Source organism: Leuciscus leuciscus (assembly GCF_965113295.1).
Source record: "Leuciscus leuciscus genome assembly, chromosome: 10".
Taxonomy (NCBI): Eukaryota; Metazoa; Chordata; class Actinopteri; order Cypriniformes; family Leuciscidae; genus Leuciscus; species Leuciscus leuciscus.
In genome coordinates this window covers 32647536-32668351 of record NC_138734.1, presented here as the reverse complement: position 1 = coordinate 32668351, position 20816 = coordinate 32647536, and the positions used below count along the sequence as shown (strand labels likewise).

At 38.6% G+C, this 20816-nt stretch overlaps 1 protein-coding gene across 1 annotated transcript in view; it reads right to left on the bottom strand.

Moving 5' to 3' along the window:
* kcng4a (potassium voltage-gated channel, subfamily G, member 4a) overlaps nucleotides 1-8763 on the bottom strand; it is a 31514-nt gene extending 22751 nt beyond the window's left edge. Inside the window, exons 1-2 of the mRNA XM_082181955.1 lie at nucleotides 8382-8763; nucleotides 5976-6893 (exon numbers count right to left, since the gene is read on the bottom strand). Of these exons, the coding sequence (XP_082038081.1) occupies nucleotides 5976-6725 (750 nt within the window). The 5' untranslated portion in view covers nucleotides 6726-6893; nucleotides 8382-8763. The remainder of the gene's footprint in view (nucleotides 1-5975; nucleotides 6894-8381) is intronic.
* Nucleotides 8764-20816: the final 12053 nt, after the last annotated feature.

Here is a 20816-nt window from a genome sequence, read left to right as displayed (position 1 = left end):
AAGCATTTATTTCATAATGTGATTTACCCCCCACTTTCAATTCTTTTACTTCAACGAAAGGTTAGATTTTTGCTAATTTTTTTAATGAAAGATCAAAAGGATAAACAATGCAGATTTTTTTTTTTACAGCCATTTTTGATCATATTTACCAGGGGTGCCATTCATTCTGACCACAACTGTATACTATATACAGTTCTTACTGGCCTCCGTCCATTACATATGTGTTTATTGTGTTTGAACTTGTTTGGAGGATGGCATTTGGCATTGCTCGGGGATCTTGCTGCGGGTGCTCCCAGGCTAGAGCGCGTCATGTTTGCTGAGAGCGACGAAAGGAAAGGGTGTGCAGAAAGCCTTTATATGGACATGGTTTGGATGTGTTTCATGCAAATTTCTAACCTCGGGCGGTTGCTCATTTAGAATACTCCAAATTCATTAACGTACAAACGATGTTAAGAAAAACATCTTGTTGTTACTTTCAATATATCTTGTTTTGTGTCCCACAGAAGAAAGACAGTATGTCATACAGACTTGGTATGTCATACAGACTTGGTATGACATGCTAAGTATATCAGTACTGGGAAAATACAGGTATATATTTTATTTCAAATGGTACGATATCATGATTTTGCTCATTTCGGTACTTATGCTGCTATTCCGAAATTCACTGTTAGGTGGTAGTGTGCTACCCAAACTGATGTGGAACCGGCAAATGTGACAACATAGAGGAACAAAATGGATAAAGCAGTTGAATCTCACTCAACACGGCCAAACCTAATCAATAAAGAGGGCAGAAGAAGTGAAATTTGGAATTACTTTGCTTATAAAACTGATGAAGAACCATCAAACCTTGCCAAGCATCAGTCACTTGCCCATCGTGACTTGTATAAGACATTTAGAGATCGACAGGTGAGTGCATCTAATTTAGACATTTATTTTCTTTTAACACTGATCAACGCACATACATAAGATCATATTGTTTAAATAACACAATGTTACAGCGTGCGTTTGACATGCTAGAACCAATGATGTTTAGATCTCAAAATATTTGCCCTTAACTTTAGGTAGGTCTAACAGAATAAAGTAATCAAATGTAAAATAACACTGGATAGTCTTCACTTTTAATACATTAAACGGGTAAGTCCTTACAATTAAAGTTACAAAAGTTATTTGGTGACAGACAGCAGCATGTATTAGGCTGCTGCTGTCACAGATCCGATATACTTCATGCGATGACACATATACTTACACTATTAACGCAAGACATAACCGACTGTGTTAATGTGAATACTCAATAAGACGGACAGTTTGACAATTATGTGTGTATTTGACCGTTTGAGGAAAAACAACTCACTTTGAAATGCGCAATCTCTTTATAGGTGACTTGTGTGTGTGTTGTTGGTATGAGCGCAAAGACATTTTTTTGTCTTTCAAAGAGCTCCAAAGTACTACTGAATGATATAAAATCGATTGGATGTTCAAATTGGCAAGGTTTGAAAAGACATGGGCAAGTGATTTGCGTCATCTGTCCCGAAACGCAAGCGAAAGTGTTGTATTGCAGCACGCAGCTCGTTTACAGTGCAGGCGTGATGTCTTTTTAATTTGCTCATTTTGAGAGATAGATAGGGGAGACTCAGTAGACTACTCACAAGAAAGTTTTCAAATTACCGATTTGATGTGATAATCTGTGTTGATTAATTTGCTAATTTGCCGTACCTTCCTGCTTTCTAAACGCATTCAGACCCATATGGTATCGTTTTAATATCAATACTACGGTATTAGGTTGTACCGTACCGAAGCCAAAATTGTGGTATCGAGCCATCGAGGGTGTGAATAAATTTATGTCAAAGACCGATTAGTCGACTAGTCGTTCAGGAAAAACATTTTTTAGCTTCACTTTCACAGGACACTGTGTATAAGTGTGTGTCTCTCCAGCACTTGGTGAGTGAGAGTTTGCAGGATGCTCATGGCATACAAACACCCTCGGTTCAGAGTCCTTGCTGACTCAAACAAAGGAAAATTTACACCTGCAGCCCTGGGGAGGAGAAAAGGAGAGAGAGTATAAGACAGCATGGGGGAAGGACAGGGCAGAGAGAGGTAACAAGAGTAAAGGTGAGAAAAGGCAGAAAAAAGAAGCTCAAAAGAAGAAAAGCAATGGTAGAATTGAACATTTAACTCTTTCCCCTCCAGCTTTTTGTTTTTTAAAGTTGCCACTGCTAGCATTTTCCGGAAATTTCTAATGGCCCCCAGAATATTTTGTTGTATGAATATCTGAACATGCAATAAATCAAAAGAAAGAACAGAGAGTCTCTGCTTTAAAAAAGAAAGAAAAAAAAGTATTATTCTACCTTAAAGGTGCTGTAGGACATCTGGGAAAATGCTAACTTTAGCCTGATAGCGTAAAAGCGTACGTCCCACCCTCCCTGCAAATCGCCGTCCAAAGCCACGCCTCCTGAAAGCATGAACGTGCACAGCCAAGAAGACCGGAGACATTGTTACTGCAATACCAATATCATGTGTCATTCACCGGTGAGAAAACTTTATAGTACAGTTAGTAACACTACAATACCAAACGTAAACAAATTCTTAAAAACAGAATTAGATGCAGCAAGTTTTCGGTTTGTTTAGCTAGCAAAACTTGTTGCTAGCAAAACTTGTGAACGCGCTGACTTATTATGTCTGTGTGAACAGCCTGCGCAGTCGTATGCAAACACACATTGACCGAAAGGGAACACATGCTAATGACCGTTCGGACCAAACGATACGATTGAATGAACATTTTATGGTCCTACGCTTCCACAGATCGCTTAACAGAGTGATTGCTATCAGGATATTAGGAGACTTTGAACCAGCATAACAAAATAAAATTCTGCAGAGAATCACCTACTTTAATGCACCTACTTTAATGCACCTTTAATGCATTCTTTTTTAATCAACCCTTGAATGTGGGAAAAATGCATTTTTCCATTCATGAGTCCAGACCCAAAGCTTGCACAGTCCTATACCTCGTCTTGGTTGACATTTCATTCGGTAACATTAGGCACTTTTGATTTTTATGCCGTTTAATGCTGATGATCGTGTTATTTTACATATGCAGCTGCTTACATGCTATTGCTTGTTTCTGTTTCTTCTTCACATGATTTTGATCAGGAGATTCAGTACTCTTTCAGAAGATGTGTCATAGCTCCCCCTACCATATAACAGTGAAAAAACAGAAACCCAGGAATTCCATCAATGGCGGGGAGAGAGTTAAGAAAGCAAAGGGAAAACTAGAAAAAGCAGGGCTAGAGTGCATCTACTGTAGGACAAGAGGGGAAAAAAAAGTTAAATATCTATAGGAAGGAGTGAAGCACAGATCCATAGGGAAGATCATATGGATGCTCAGATTCTCTTGACTATCTGATGTTTTATCTCAAACTAGTAGAATGAAGGTTAGTTAATTTTTTTTTTTTATACAGTATATAATAAACTTACAAACCTGCAGAAGGTATACCCATGCGTACACATAATACCATGAGCACTGCTTCAGACTTATCTAGCTGCCGCAAAGATAAAGGGTATTAGGGCATATGAATCCAGATAAAACTCATCTTATCACCTTACAATAATGTATTTATTGTTATCTAAACAATATAAAAAAGGTGCTGCTTGGGATTATGAGAATACAGCCTGCTCTCAAACACACAAGATACTTAACCTCTCTGGATCGATTCCCAATTGGTTGTCAGATTAAACAAGTTCAGATGCTACTCCATAAATGTTTTGTAGCCTATCTTTTATCTATCCATATCACGCTTAAAACACAAAACACAATTTCAGTTGCACTACAGAGTTCAGAATTCACAATGAGGGTGTACAGAGGCCCCAAAAGTTTTTGGACTCTTAAATCACACTTAAAATCCCTGAATGATGTAGCATTCGATTCAAATAATCAAACCAAGTGGCATCTACAAACAAATTATGCTAGACCTTACAATAGATTTTACTTCACTTTACTTCACCAATGACTTTCAGTGGATAGATTTTCAAATAGATTTACATACAGTAATTGCACAACTATGGGCATGTTCCACTAATAATTGACAACTAGAAATTGTAAAAATACTTATTTTCTTGATTTTTAACAAAACAATATATCTATTGTTTTATAATTTCAAAACTTTTTGGGAAGCATTTTGAAATTTATTCAAATTTATTTAATAAAATGAATTTTATGATATTTTGTTGTCTAATGCAATGTCATTCCTATATATTTATGTATTCTTCAAGTATCCAGATCATTTCTGAGACCACTGTACATTCACATAGATTATTTTAGATCTAGAACTGCATAAGCTACATGTCAAAAGTTCAGACAAGCCTGTGGGTTGTTGAATTTATTCACTGTTTTTCTCTATTAGCTCATTGTGAGTTTGCTCATAGTGTTTCTCACTTCTGTTCATGTTTCCTGTTTACTAGAGATTTGCGGCCTTGTCTTTCCGGATCTGATATTGAGCTCTAAACTAAAGTCTTGTTGTATATAATTTATAGGGGAATAAAACTAAATAAAAAGTTTTATGCCTGTAAACATACAGAAGTGTGAAACATCAATCTGTACATCTTCACATTCGACTGCACAAATAATTGAAAGTGCTGTGAGAGACAGAGGAGGTCATCTTTTTATCACTCAGTGAACACATGCATACACACACACACACACACACACACACACACACACACACACACACACACACACACACACACACACACACACACACACACACACACACACACACACACACACACACACACACACACACACACACACACACACACACACACACACACACACACACACACACACACAAATATATGTGCAGAGATGAATGACTCCATGCTCAGGCCATTCCTTTTCTACCATGCTGGTGACACTGACAAACGGCCCGGCAGTGTGAATTAAATATGACAGTCCTGCTGCTTCCAGAGGGACTCTGCTCGTTGGATGCTATGCTGGCGTAACTGCATAGACACTGCCAGATCTTACCTTGACATATACACAAGCACACCCAATCACACACAAAGTACTACATTTTCCATTCAAAACACATGGAGCGAAACTTCAGGCAAATGAAGCTACAGTCGGCGGCCTACCCCTTACACTTTGGACAGTGTGAGGTATCTGCCTAAGGGCGATTAAAATTCATAGTCATTTAACAGCAAAAAGGTCTAGTCTTCTCAAGCGGACCCCCCTGTGTGCCTGCTGACATTCGAGAGGTCTCTATGGAGCTGGTTCATTATTCTCAATGTATGTTTGCTGACATTGTGGAGGCATTGCTGGTCCAGTTCATTACTCTCTGGGTATTTACTGACATTGGGGAGCCCTGCTGAGGTGCATTCATTATTTCTTACTAGGAACAGCACACACATGTCTGTTTGAAGACCAGAAACTCACCTCCAATGACAAACTCGCGGTTCTACCTGAGGAGAAGGGGGTCTATTTTATAGGGGATCTAATTTAGCATAGAATTTATTCAGATCATATAGGCTTAAAGGCTTTCAATCCCAAAATTCAATCCCAAAATCGAACATTTTGTCATCATTAAAATAAAAACTGTGCATCATATAAAGCAATCATATCTCTTCATAAGACTTAAACTGCTCGATTCATATATTCATTTTAAGATGCTTTTATGACTTTTTTGGATCTTCTAAGCTTTGGTTACCTGGACTTTCACTGGAGAGACAGAAACCTCTCAGGTTTCATTAAAAATATCTTACGTTGTTTTTCAAAGCTTACCCAACAAGAGGGTGAGTAAATGATCATCACTTGCTCAACCCTAATGTTGTTTCAAACTTGTATGACTTCATTTCTTTGTTGGAACACAAAAAAAAAAAAAAAAAAAAAAATCAGAATGGTTTGGAACAACATGATGACAGACTTTTCATTTTTAGGGTGACCAATCTCCTTAATCAGGTTAAGATATTTTGGATGCACTCACCCTATTCTCCTCCTCTCTGAGGTCCGGCATGGTGCTGATGCACAGGCTGATCACTGTCACCGCCACCATCACCACAGACAAACAAGCAAATATCTTTCCTGGCAAGCCCGACTGAGGGTTCTCCACCATGTCCCTCAGATCGTTCATGAACTTGTGGTAACGTGTCTCCACTACAGGTGGGCGCAGCTGCATATTGCGCTGACGGCGCTCCTCTTCCCGCCGCTCGAGCTCGGCGACCTCCTCAATACGCGTGTACATCTTGCGCTTGCAGCAGCGTTCCATGTAGGTCATCTCTACGCCCCAATAGTTGAGCTCCTCGTGCAGCGAGAGTGCGCACATCTCCCGTAACATACGTAGCTTTCCTGCTGCTAGGAAGTTGAGGATTACACGAAATGCACTTGGGCTACGGTCGAAGAAGAATTCACGGCAGGCCTCGTCGTAATCGTCACAGACGCGAGCGATTTCCTCAGGGCTGCTGCAGGGTTTTAGACGTCCTAAGCGTGTCAAGGGGAACTGCTCCAGCGTACTCCAAGGGAATGTGTAACGGTTACCCCCCACATTGATGAGGGCCTGCAGGCCGTGGTCTACAGAAATCAGATCTTCTGGTCGGCGGATGAACTGAGCGCGCTGATAATACTCTCCCTTGATGGTCTCGGTTTCTGGGATCTCAGTAAAGATGTGGTCCAAGCTGCTGTCGTCACTGACCGAGAGGTTGCTAAAGTCATGATTGGCGTTGCTGATGATTGGCATGATGGCATTGAAAAGGAAAGTTTATCAAAGTGATGGGCGAAGCTCAGGTCGTTTCAGTGTTAGCCTGATACCTGGGTGCTGGGCATTGAGGTGTTTATTTGAAGGTAAATCCCATAGGATCTTGTGCACAGTTCAGTGAAGAGCCAAACAGCCCACATCATTTGCACCCTGTTGGAGACAAAGAGACAACAAAACTTAAAGAGGTCCAATAGTTGTGTTCATGAAATCAGTTTGATATAGAAGTTTGAAATAGTACTATAACTTTGTTAATATTACGTAAATTGAATCATATCCATATTTACAGCCTTGCTTTTCGTATTTCAATAAAGAAGGACACTATAGTGTCTGGAGGCTGGATGTAGCAGAGACCTCCAGACATCCCACAACTCTTAACAGAGATTAAATATTTTTCTGTTATTTCATTATGCTAGGGTGGGAGTGATAAACTATTTATTAATAGAAGCATATTCCCATTGGGAGCGAGGCTTGCTTTATTGTGTGGAAAGTTAATTGAGGAAAGTGTGTTGAGCAGCCCGGTGCGGTGGCTCTATCAAGAACATTCTCTCCAGTACAGGCTGATGAGCAGAAAGTGAGGGGAGCAAGATGCTTCATAATCACACATAAGCAGGTGTTAAAATAGGGTGGAAATTAGTAAGGATGTGAACCAAGCAGACAATGCATGATAATTGCAAACGTGTCTAAACAATGGCAAAATAATGGACATACTTTTATAATAACAGACAGCATGCAAGAAGGGTCAGGGGCCTCTTCTGTTGCCTTTAAAAAGCTTATTTAAAAGTCCACTACACTCCTGAGTGATTTATTGACTGTAGTCCATTTTCAAAAATCATTATACTGTAACTTTAACCATAAAAAACAAACACCAAAACATTTCCATAATGTCTATGTCTGCCATCTGGTTGCAAAGAGCATTTTTGACAACCAATCAAAATAGTTTATTCCAACAAATCCTTTTGCAAGCAAAATTGTAATCCCTATATTTTAGTATACATATAGTATACAGTCACATAGACTCAAAAAGTCTATGTAACACATCTAGCAAGAGTTACATTAAATGTGTTCCTTACTTATTATGCTAGGCATAATAGATCTGAAACGATCTCATCATTTGTCAACAGACTGCTGAGGGCTGCACAAAACTGCATTTTTATATTCAAATATTTCTTCCTCAAGTAGTCTATAGAATCGTTCATGGAATTGTAATCGTTTAAGACTAATCAAAATCGTTTAAGACGAATCGTCACTACCTTACGATTCCAATAGCCTATACATATCCTATCCCATCAATACATAATTTTATAGGCTAAAGAATTTATGAAAATTCCTGACTCAATCACAATCAATAATATAAAAAAAAATCATACAATATGATAAAGTTCAAACGCTGCTGAATTTAAATGTATTATCTCCGAAAATACATAAAAATGCTCAAATAACATTATTCTGAAGACATGTGTAAGACTGTATGTCAATCTATTAAAGCATGGACATCAAATAAAGCTAAAGCGAAACCAAACGCACCACTCACATCCTAAAAGTTGATAAATACGCAATATAGGCGAAATGTACAATGATTCTATAAGTTTAATAAATAAAATCTACAAAAGCATCAAAGTAGAAACTCCCTGTACTCACCGCTCGCCACGACTCCGGTCCTCACTTTCTTCAGCAGAGACATTTTCTGTGCATATTGCTCCATAACAGGATAAACGAACTCACTTTAGTAGTTACTTAACGCTTCTTGGTGGAATGCTGAAGTTAGAGGCGGAAAATGATCACAGCGCGAATATTCTTCGCTGACACATCATCCCTGTCCCGCGCGCCGCTCAGAGTCACTATCACTGCATAGACCCGAGCGAGAGTGTGTGTGTGTATGAACGCCGGTCGGTCGCGCGCCCCTCTCGCTCCTTGACAGAGGCACTGTAAGTTTAAAGGGAAGTCTAAATCATCGTGGGGATGTACTGAAATCAAACCCTGGTCCCGTACTTCTTCGCACTCCGACAATAAACAGCAGATTATTTTATTACAGGTTTCGGTTTTAAACTAGTTTTAGATGTGCACGTCACTGAGCGTCACCACTGAGACATGATTCATTATTACACTCGCAATGGACACTTGAACCTCTTCCCTGGTGACAATGGCGTTTTCAACCTATTTCTGAATCCGGTAACTGTATCATAAGGCAAAATAGTCTGATTTCCTAATATTAGAAAATTTGTTTCATGGCTCATGATGAGGTTGTTTCATCAACAGTAATATTCCATTACAGTTCATAGCCTATATCTACAGGTAAGTGCATATCTGTGTTTGCTGATATTACGATGTCTATTTATGCACTGCAGTGCAAACACCCCGGGACAACCCAATTAGTTTGATTCAGTATTTGCATACATGCTGTTCACCTGGCAGCACTATTATGGAGCTTACAAACAGACGCATACAAAGTGTGCATACTGGACTCATTAGGTTGGGCATGCCTAGGGAAATACTAAAATAACTAAGCCGTTTGCACAGGTCCTGGTGGCATATGAATGGAAAGTGAGACATCTGGCATTGTGCACTTGGCCTCTCCATCATTGGATGCCAAGGGTCTGCAGCACACATAAAACCCATGAATGATTGCACAGATATGCACTGCTGATGTGCATATCCACCCCCTCCTGACTGTCAAATTTTTTGTACCCCTTCAATCATACATTTATGTATATTTGCCACAAAATAAAAGCCATTCTGAGGTTCAGTGTATTTTCTTATATCTGTGCACTAAAAATTGATACAATTTTCACTCTGAAATTTGTAGTAAATAATGAAATAATTACAAAGAAAATATGGCACGTACAAAGTTTTAAAAAACAGACTGAATTATTATTTATTTACAACTTCAAAAATATCCTTTTTCTTACTGCTATTAGTACTGCTTACTGCTATTTCTATTATTATAAACTATTATAAACATTTGAACTGCTTTAAAGTTTTTATTTTTACATTTGCATCATTAAATATTCGAGTAAATTGAAACCCAATACTTACATTTAAAAGTGTAATCGTCACCAGCGTGCAATATATTCTGGGGTTGGCTTGGACGTTCCATCTTTTGTATCCTTCATTGCCCGGGAAATGAAGGATGCATTTCAATGCAATTGAAGAAGCCCTTGAATTGGGATAGCCTTCGTCTCTCCGCTGTGATGCAATCTGCTTTTGAAGTTATATCATTGTGAACCCCCTTGTCAAAGGACAATGTTCCTTGTTGTCTGCCAGATTTATGCATTTATACAAAAAGGATTTATACACACACACAAACGGGTGGCATCATCAAGGATACAGTGGTTAAAGTGATGGCCCTACAACATTTAACAGAGAAAGAGACTGTTTGAGAATGAGACAGAGTGGGAAAAGTAAAGGAATCAGTTGGAGGATTAAACTGTAATCCCCAGCGACAAAGGGATGGGGTTAAACTGATGAGAGTGTCAGGCTGGGGGACGGGACGTGGAGTAGCTCTGGCATCTGATGGGCAGTTGTGTGTCCCAATGACATCCGTTTGATCCAGTGTATATTTTGATCAACATAATTGCTCCTCAAGCCGATGTGTGAAGCTAGATTACTGCCAATCAGTGTGGAGGAGAATGAGTTATAGAGCTGTGAGACTTTCTCAATCCCAATAATATAGGTGTTTGATGAATTCCCTCCCCCGCCAATTGAATCAATATAATCAAAGATGTGATTTTTGTTGTGCTTAAAGCACCATGACTAGGTGAGATGGAGCAGGAAATGCTGGTTCGGCATAACCATGCTGTTTTGTCTATCGGACGGCAATCCTAATCCAGGACGATTTACATAACATTCAATTTTGTAATCAAATCCTTAGGGCAGCTAAGGGAAGCAGGTTAAATGAGTTTTCTCCTGGGGGATGGCAGATGTCAGTAAAAAGGAATTTGGGCTGGTTGTAGCATTGGAGATTTCTAAAGAGAAATATGCAGTCTGAAGCTTTCTATGGTGTTCTGTATTAAACATTAATGCTGGAGGATGGGATGTATAGACCTATCCCTTTATGCAGACATCAAACCTCCCTTTGAGCTTAAATTGGAATTTGAGAACAGCCAGGAACGTAGAACTCCCTCGCAGTTACACCACCTTTCTGAGTGTGTGTCTAGTGTGCATGTGTGTGTGCTTGTGAGAGAGTGAACTGCAGACCGGATATCCCCATACAAGAGGGCCAAAAATAGAATGGTCTTCATCATCTGCACAGGGTGAAGAACATCTGAGCCTTTCCTGTACCAATATACCCCATCAGCATTTCAAGCAAAACCTCATGTTCTATAGAATGAATCCATCTCCCTATCAATTAACTCAACATGCAACTCTAGAAGCGTCCACTTCCTGTCAACAACATCAAATGATATAGTTTACAAGGACACATGGCATTGCCAATAACTGCAGCCAGCAGTGAAACTAAAGGGACTGTCTTGTCTTTCTCACGCCGAGGGACTTTCTGTGGTCTCTGCTGTGCGTGCAGTGTTTTATTTCCACATTAATTGAGCCTATTTACATCAGCAGCCCTTACCCTGCTGCTCAGGTTACCTGGATAAGAACTTGAGCGCTCAACCTGATCATCTCACTTCCCTGATCTCTGATCAGTTTACAGACGCTGCGGCTCAATTTCCCAGCCCATCATGAATCAAATCAGAACACTGGGAAAACTTTCTTTTTTTTTTTTTCTTTCTTTGAATGAAAGATTATCAATGTCTCATATTCTTTCCTGTTAAAGTCCGCATAAAACTGCTTTTCCAATCCATTAAACTTAAAACAGGATGAGGGAAATGGGATCACTGATTTAATGATCAGAAACTGAATAAAAAACCGGACACTGAGGGTTTTAACTTTACTGAAGCACCACCAGAAACCACTTTTGAGGATGGTTTTTTGACCCTAAAGGTCAGTTTTACTCAAGTTTTGTTCTTTTCTTCAAATGAATTATCTTCTATAAGCAGTGACCTTAATTACATAAAATTACTGCATGAAATTACTGCAATACAACAACAATATTTGGATATTGGTTCATTTTTTAACAATGGCCAAAGACTCGTTGGAAAAATGTGCCTCTACCGAAATTTGCTTGGTAGCTCACCTGGTACACAGTATTCCACTTACAATGTGAAGTGTTCGGGTACAAGTTCCGTGAAACATGAGTAACGACAAAAGAGATAAAAGACTTGCAGAAGCAAGCTAAAATAACATGGTTTCTTTAACTCATTCGAAGTTACACTTTTACACTATCGGTTAGATATATGGTAGGGTTTATTAAGGCAGAAACAGTGAGCTCATTGAAGTCATGAATACATGTTGTTAACAAATGATTAGGATATATAGTAAATTTACCATTGGTGCTTGTTGATTCAGAGTTTGCTTCATCTGTAGTCCTTGCAGGTGCTGGGGCATCTGAAGTCTTTATATGAGGCTGGATCCAAACTGTAGTTGACGTACTCTCTAATTATCTTGGGATGGGCATCCCGAGATAAAACAGAAAAGCAAATGGAAAATAATTGCACTATACAGAGCAAATACATATGCAGTAATGGTCGCCACAGAAAAGTTTTTCAGTGAGCTTGGGTTTGCGTAAGACCTTGTTTGTGTCAGATGAAAAATAATGTTTCAGAGGCAGACAAAATTATTACTTTGATAAAAAATTATTTTGATAAAAAATGATGAATACCAAAATTTTCCTTTGGAATAATGTGCACTTATGAATTATACATAAGACTAGGAAAATGTGTACAGATAGTGTACATTCTGAGTTCATGTTGATTTTGAAGACAAGAGGAGACCAATCAGAGCCTCTCAACAATTCCCAAATACCCTGACCTGTCAACATGCTACTAAGAATAAAGAATAGAGAAAGACAGGACACGAGCGCAGTCATGGAGATAACAGCTTCCAGCAAAATACACAGAACATGAAGCCTAATATTTTTCTGTTGCAACTCACTCACCCAGAGGCTATACGGGTGCCTGCGGACTGAAGGACCACGCAATCCTGGGACAGATAAGTCAGCTGTATCTGGCATCCCCACAGACAGTCATCCAAATTGAATCGCCATTCCTGCAAACAGTGCAAATAATCATTAACTCATTAAAATGAATTCCAACTTTCAAATGAAGTTGCTTCTACACACCAAGCAGCCATCGACACGCATCATAACAAAACCAATAGAGTGAATCAGTCAGCCTCTCTCCTCCATACCTTTTCATGCTCAGGGGCAAGAGAAAAAAGGGGGGAGGGGAGGGGGAATACGTTTTCAATAATTAAAACCCGCCAGGAATGATATATTTTAATTTTAAGGGAGAACTAACTCTGATAAGCAAACACGTGCGGGGCTGTTACATTGCCTGGTCCAATTAATCATTACACTGCAACAGAATTCAATATTCTTGTCAGGAAGTATTTGCTAGCTAGCTGAGTTAATAGAACTCTTTCTCACTCCTCTGCCAATACACTGCTTACAGCGGGAATATTGATAGTATGTTAGCACACCACAGCATCAAACACGGGGAGCAAAGCTTAGTTCTGCCAAGTCAGATTTATGTTTTAGCGTGAAGTTGCTTTTATAGGATCATAATAAATTAAAAAACATGATATTTAAAGTGTTGGTTCACCTGAAAATATAATGTATTCACTCTCATTCAATATTGTTTGACTTTTTCTTACATGGAACAAAAAGGAAAACTTTTGCAGAATGTTTGATATAAACATACAATGACCTAAAACTATCAAACTCCTATACTCCTAAAGACTGTCGTGGCAGGCTCTGGCTTAGCTTCTGTTGGAATGATGTATGTGGATGGTGTGCTGAATTCATCCTCTCTCTTGCAGATGGTAAACCCAGTCTACATACTCTTTAAACGTCCCTCAAGGTCCGTCTACGGGCAGGCGCGCTTATGTCTCCGCGTTGAGACCTGCCCAACACAACCAGGCCGTTGTTGTCATGGTGGACGAGATGGTACAAATCCAGGAAGGCCTGTGTGTCTGTCTCTCTCTCTCTCTCTCTCTCTCTCTCGGGACTGTATTTTCACTGTTGCTAAATCTATTTTGCTGGTCCGTTCTTCTGTCGGAGCTGGTTGCAAACACAATGAAATAAAAGGCTGGATTTTTAATGAAAACAAAATAACACTTCTCAGAATACTGGATACAAAAACACGTAGAACAGAACAACCAACATACTATTGATGAGAACGGACAATGAACGGAATGAATAAGGAATAAAATATAAAGTTAAACTATTCAGCGAAATGGAGAACAGGTGCAGATCATAATCAATCAATGAAAGAACAAGGAAACCAAATTCAAAAGCAGGAAATTGAACAAAAAAAAAGTGCAAAACCCACCCAAAACAGACATTAAACCCAGAATACCCGTAACAGGCATCTATCTAAAATACATGAGTTCAAAATACTAAAATTACTGAAACTAAAACAAAAATCAATTAAGCTAAATAAAAAAAAAAGCTATTAAAATGACAAATGCACATACCAAGATTATAACAAAAATTAAAATAAAAACTGAAAATAATAAAAAATAAAAGCTAATTCAATACATTCTATAATATTTTATAAATAATACTATAATAATACTGCTGAAATGTCAATTTCTCACAAAAAATTTAAGTACATTTCAGAACACTTTTTGGAGCTCAACTGCCTCAGACCCTATTATGAAAAAATTGTGCTCTGGACCTTTTGTGAAATATCTTTGTTTTAATGGAACACCATGATGATGGTTGTAAATTGTGATCACACACATACACCACATATATACTGCAATCCCACAAAATGATAGCCTTTGTATTCCTTTGTCATCAGCACACAGTCCATGTTGAATGCTATAGAACTGCCATAGCCTATGGAGAAAAGTTCAAGACAAACAGAACAAGGCTAATGAATGACCTCTAAAGTACATGACAAAGCTCCAGACCTCATTTAAAAAACATGTGCCATTGGCTGAGTCATGTTCTCTTGTGACAGCAGTGTACAGTGCAGCCCTCAGTGATCAAACAAGAGGGAACAGGAATGGCTGGTCTAATAATATGGAGGGAAAGGATCAGTGCACTCAGCCCTGCTTGTTGAATATGGAGCAGCTGCCTCATGCTTGAAATGTAATGAATCCTGCCATACATACTCCAAAATACATCTATAACAACAAATACAGTATGAACATAATCCAAGCACTTTGAGGTCACAGAAACCAAATCTAAACCAAGACAGATATTATTGAAGCTTTATCCATGTTTTACCACAAAGAAGGCAATCATTTTTCACAAATGTGGCAGGTATCTATTCTAGTTACATTGTTCTGTTTTAATTTGACCACAGAAAAAACATGGAAAAATGCATTAAAAATGTAGAAAATCTAGTATTACAGTTTTTCTGAATTGCTAAAACATTAAACCCCATTCTCTGAACCAAATTCTTAATAACCTAAACCAATTTGTCGAATAAATCACTCTTTCTGTAAAATATTAAACAAGTTCAGGTAGTTAAACCACTGTTTGCAAATCTCATGCACTCTTTTTTCAAAACTCTATACACATTTTCATTCACTAAAACACATTTCGCACAGGCAGGCAAAAGTTAAACACAACTACAACACAGTTGTCATCGTTTACACATAACGACTCAAAATTGTTCACACTTATTTCTAATGATGTGATCAAACCAACTGTACATAATACAAGTCAGTTCAGAGTCCCAAAATTGACTCAAAATGTTGGACTGAATGTTGATACCAATAATGGATGCAAACAATATAAGAGGGAGAGAAGGAAGAGTATGTGTGTAAGAGGTGGTGAACAAGGAGGAAGAGGATGAGGACGAGGAAGAGCAGGTGTGGAGAATGTTGTCAAGGCTGGATATGCTTTAGGGTTTTTCCCTTTGCCTGCAGAGATGACATTGTCTGAGATGTGGAGAAACTCCTCCGGCCGGACCAACATGAAGACATGATGCTGAAGCAGAATCAATCTCTCTCACTGACCTTGATTCTGCCGTTGCACAAATCTTCTGAGTGACTATAACATGCTTTTCAGCTAGAGTTTTTTACTGTAACCTTTTTGGCTTTTGCAGTTGGGTCACTGTATTTTACAGTTTTTCTCGATTGTTTACACACATTTTCTGGTACTTGAGACACAATGACCACAACATGTAACTCATTCACCAACCCACTGAACCAATTCTGCTAAACTACAAGCACAATTCCTGCTTTACGCTCAAATTGTACTTCTAAAACACACTTTTTTCAAAACACTACACACAATTCTCTGCTTTTGGCACAATTTTCATGCAGAAAATCTCTTGTTTTCACAAGGAACACACTGCCATTCAAATATGCACACTGACTCATCACATGGGCAAACACCCGTCACACAGTTTTACAATTAGCAATCAGAGCTTTAGCATTAAAGGGCAACAGGTGAGCTCTTCAATGGTGCAATGGATGCCAACATTGGATTTTTTTTTTTACTGTAACTGTATACAGTAAATTCTTCTGTTGTTTTGTATGTAGACCACTGTATGTACAACTTTGTGTTGGTTTGGGATGTACACTGTGTACATTGTTTTTGTGGGAAAAATAAAATATATTTGGTACCATGTATTTGTGTGTTCTGAGTATAAAAACAATATTCTCAAATATTTTACAACACACATATGTATGTACTGTCTGTAGTAAGTGTAACACTGAACAAAAAAAGGCCTAAGTCATTATGATGAATGGAGAAGAAGTGTTTTCCATTCATCATAGTGTTTTACATTGAGCACATCAGTGTTCAACTGGTTCTTATAAATGTCTATTCATATGATGGTTTGTGTGTGTCATTTGAAAACAAAATACCATTTTGAGAAGAAATAACATTGTTTTGAATGTAAAGTTTCATTTTGCAGGAGAATTGAGGGGTTTTGCCCATTGTGTGTGTTTTTTTTGGATTTGTGTGTAGAGTTCTGAGAATATGAGGCATGCTTTCAGAAAATGTGTGTAAACAATTGAGAAAAACTGTAAATGCTACTACACAAGTGCCGAAGTAATGAAAGTCTCTAAATATTGTGAGCGTAAAGGTATCTTTGGTAAACATTTCAAAGCACCTAAGCTATGATTAGCTGATGTCATAGCTGTATTGTGAAACGTGGTTAGGATTACAATAAATGATAATGCCTTGTATTTGAGGTACATTTGGAGAGTAGCAGCCAGATTAAATGCAGGCACACAAAAACACACCACACCACACCATCTTAATCAAATACAGGTCAGTATTGGCCAGCATCTCTGTTCTCCTTTCATCATGGGTTGTTCATGCTTCCTTTGCTTTTAATCTCTCTTTACACACACGCACACACACACACACACACACACACACACACACACACACACACACACACACACACACACACACACACACACACACACACACACAGTAAAAGTGTAGTTCATCCAAACAAGAAAATTCTGTCATTATTTACTCATGCTGAACCAAATTCCTTACATCTTCTTTCCTCTGTGGAAGCAAGACTTTCTGAATAATATCCTGGTCATTTGAAGTAATGAAAGTGGATGAGGACATGTGCTTTCAAGCTCTAAATAAACACCATAAAAAGTGACTCATAAGACTTTGTGTGCTAGTGCTATATTGCAAGTCTTCAAGTCATACTGAAGTCAAATAATAGCTTTGAGTTAGAAACAGGCTAAATTTAACTTCCATTCCTTCTCGCCTTCACAATTTGAGAACTATAATCATTCTTTTGAGTCAAACCTTTTGAATTAATTGCTTGATTCACATGACAGTGAGTTAGTGGTGAAAGAAATATTTTTGGGTGGACTATCCTTTTAAAACTCAACGGATACACATGCACATCTGCACACAGTTGTCAGCCTCATTCGCACACTCAAACTGAAAACATATTTTGTGTCTTACTGAGTGAAATAGGAAATAGAAAGCTGAATACTGAATATTCAACATCAAAGTGTGGGTCTAAATAAATGGTTGAAAAATAATAGAGGTCAGAAAGAACCTCTATTAATAGAGCTTTATATCAAAAGGAAATGAAGGAATTGCAGCTCAGGGTGAATGATATGGGAGTAACTGACCTTTCAAGTAACTAAAGTCTTCGGTTAAACCGAGAGCCAAATTTCTTATCCACAGAACTTGACAAAACTTTATTTCAATGGTTCTCACCCTGGTGTGGCACGCCAAGGTTGGAGAAAGGAGCCCAAGAACAAAGAAGTTAGTCCCAGCTGGGAAAAATCATCAATTATGAATACTTCAACCTGTTCACCCTTCAAACAAGGAACCACTCACAGCTGTAGCCAATAATGGCCCATGGAGGTCACTATAAATCTGGGGATCTATGCTTCACTTAAAAAAGAGATGGTCCTGGGTGCAGACAACCCCAGCACAGGGTGAAGAAGCACAGGGTGAAGAAGCACAGGGTGAAGAAGCACAGGGTGAAGAAGCACAGGGTGAAGAAGCACAGGGTGAAGAAGCACAGGGTGAAGAAGCACAGGGTGAAGAAGCACAGGGTGAAGAAGCACAGGGTGAAGAAGCACAGGGTGAAGAAGCACAGGGTGAAGAAGCACAGGGTGAAGAAGCACAGGGTGAAGAAGCACAGGGTGAAGAAGCACAGGGTGAAGAAGCACAGGGTGAAGAAGCACAGGGTGAAGAAGCACAGGGTGAAGAAGCACAGGGAGGCCTAGAGTGAGACTGGCTGAAGATAAAGAAAAGACACAGTTAACCTTGTAACCTCTGCTTTACCAACTTTGCCTTTCGTTTTTCCTGTCTTCCCCCTTCAAGGAGGCCTAGGGTTCAAGCAGATGGTAGGAACGCCGCTGTCACGAGTAGCCTAGACCGGGAAGAACGTTCCAATTCGGATCCCTTGGCCATCCTATATATTTTTTTGTTAAATAAAAGACAGTTTCTGTTAACGCTGCCCCCGTCGCTCTTGTGGTTGTGTTTTGTGGCAGCTGAAACCTCTCCTTGCTTTTGGGCGTGTCACTATGTATATGTATATGTATATGTATATGTATATGTATATGTATATGTATATGTATATGTATATGTATATGTATATGTATATGTATATGTATATGTATATGTATATGTATATGTATATGTATATGTATATGTATATGTATATGTGTGAGAGAGAGAGAAAATATGAACATTTGATCTCCAATTTGCTCCAGTTCAACTTCAAGCGCTGTACAGTACAGTCAAGTTAATGTATGACTGAATTAAAATCCTTCTGAGCAAATAAATATTTCTTTCCTATCAGATGTGATCATTACCCGTTACTTCTGATGCTGATGACAGAGTCCTCTTTTTGTGATCTGCTTTTACTGGAGTCTTTGTGTTTCTATGGCTGAAAATGTTCTGGTAGTGAAGCATGAGGTTAACTCTATAAATGGAAAATAACTTAAATCCACTGCTCTTAGTCTCAAAGGGCAGAACTGGAGAGCTTTTTCTAATCCATTGCTGATATGGTTACAGTGCATTCGCCTCCACTCTCAACACAATTACCACTATCAAATGTAAAGCTGGCCCATTCTGACATCACGACAGGAAGACTAATGCATAGTGGACAGAACTGAGTGCAACACATATGGTGAAGTGAACATTTGCCTACAGATATTGAAGGGTGTAAACAAAGACACATATGGTTGGTCAGAAAGCACATAATAGCCAGCTGTTGTCATGGTGGGATCCAAAAAGGAAAATATTGGTGTTGCGAGAGAAAATAAGAAAGAGAGAGAGAGAGATGGGGGCTTTCAGTGGCGGGCCGTGCATTTTCACACCTAGGCCTTCAGTGGTGTTCTACCTGAATTAATCACTTTTAATAGTGTAGCAGCGTACATACTCTCTATAATTGTTGTGAAATTGCTGTTTTTATTTTGCAGTTCGGAAAAGGCGGGGTAGAGAAAACCGAGCGAGTGAGTTTGGCTTGTGCGTTAGTGTAAAGTGGTTCTAGCATTCCGATTATAAGTTCAGAAACGAAGCCTCCCTTGTCTTGTCCTTCAAGGGAATCATATTCACCATGGGAAAAACAGGGGCAAAAAAAGCATTATACTCACCAAAACTACAGATTTTTTGTAATTTTTTTTTTTTTTACACAAAATCCATCCTAATTTCTTTCCTCAAAAAGACTTAAATTACTCTGTTCTACAGGTTATCTGTGTTATCTCACACAGATTTTAGAAGGAAATTGAAGGCCTAATGAACGTTTGAAGGCCTTGCTGGCCCTGACGGCTCACCACTGGGGGCTTTTAATGAGATCTCTCATTTTCAAAAGCTCATTTTCTTCTTTTTATCCTTCTGGTCTCAAATTAATCCCCTCATTGGTATTCTCAAAACAAAAAAGCATAACCAACAAATATAAAGAAACAAGGTTTATGAAAACAATTGGATACTCTATACATTATTCATTTATTCATACATTTATTAATTCAATAAAAAAATAAACTTTGATTAATAAACTTGTTTTTACTATATATATATATTTGCTATGCTAGTTAACAATACAATAAAAATGTCACAATCCTCAGTTACCAGACCAGTCACCTCAACACACTACATTTCCCATCATCCTCTCTGGCTACCACTTGTTCACACTCAACAATCACCACTGTCTGCCATCAACCTCATCAGTTCCTAAAAGCCAGTACCAAACACTCATCTTGGTTTGGTCTCGTCATTCTACATTGAACCTGTACCGGACTATACCACCTGTGGAAAACTTTCTCGTCTCGTCTCGTCTCGTCTCGTCTCGATTCGTATCATCTCGTATTGACTCGTCTCGTCTGTATCATCCTCTGCCAGTCTTCAGCCCACCAGCCACTTCTCTTCACTTCTTGCTGCAAGTGGTACCTGTACCTTCTGTTCCGTGACAAAAAATTCTTAAATATAAATAGAAAGAACTTTTTAAAATGTATTATTACACAGCTCTCATGAATACATGACTTTTGAATTACTCCACAGCCTCTTTTCTCAAAAAATAGTGTCATTTCAGCTTAAATCAATAATTCATGTGCATTTATTTA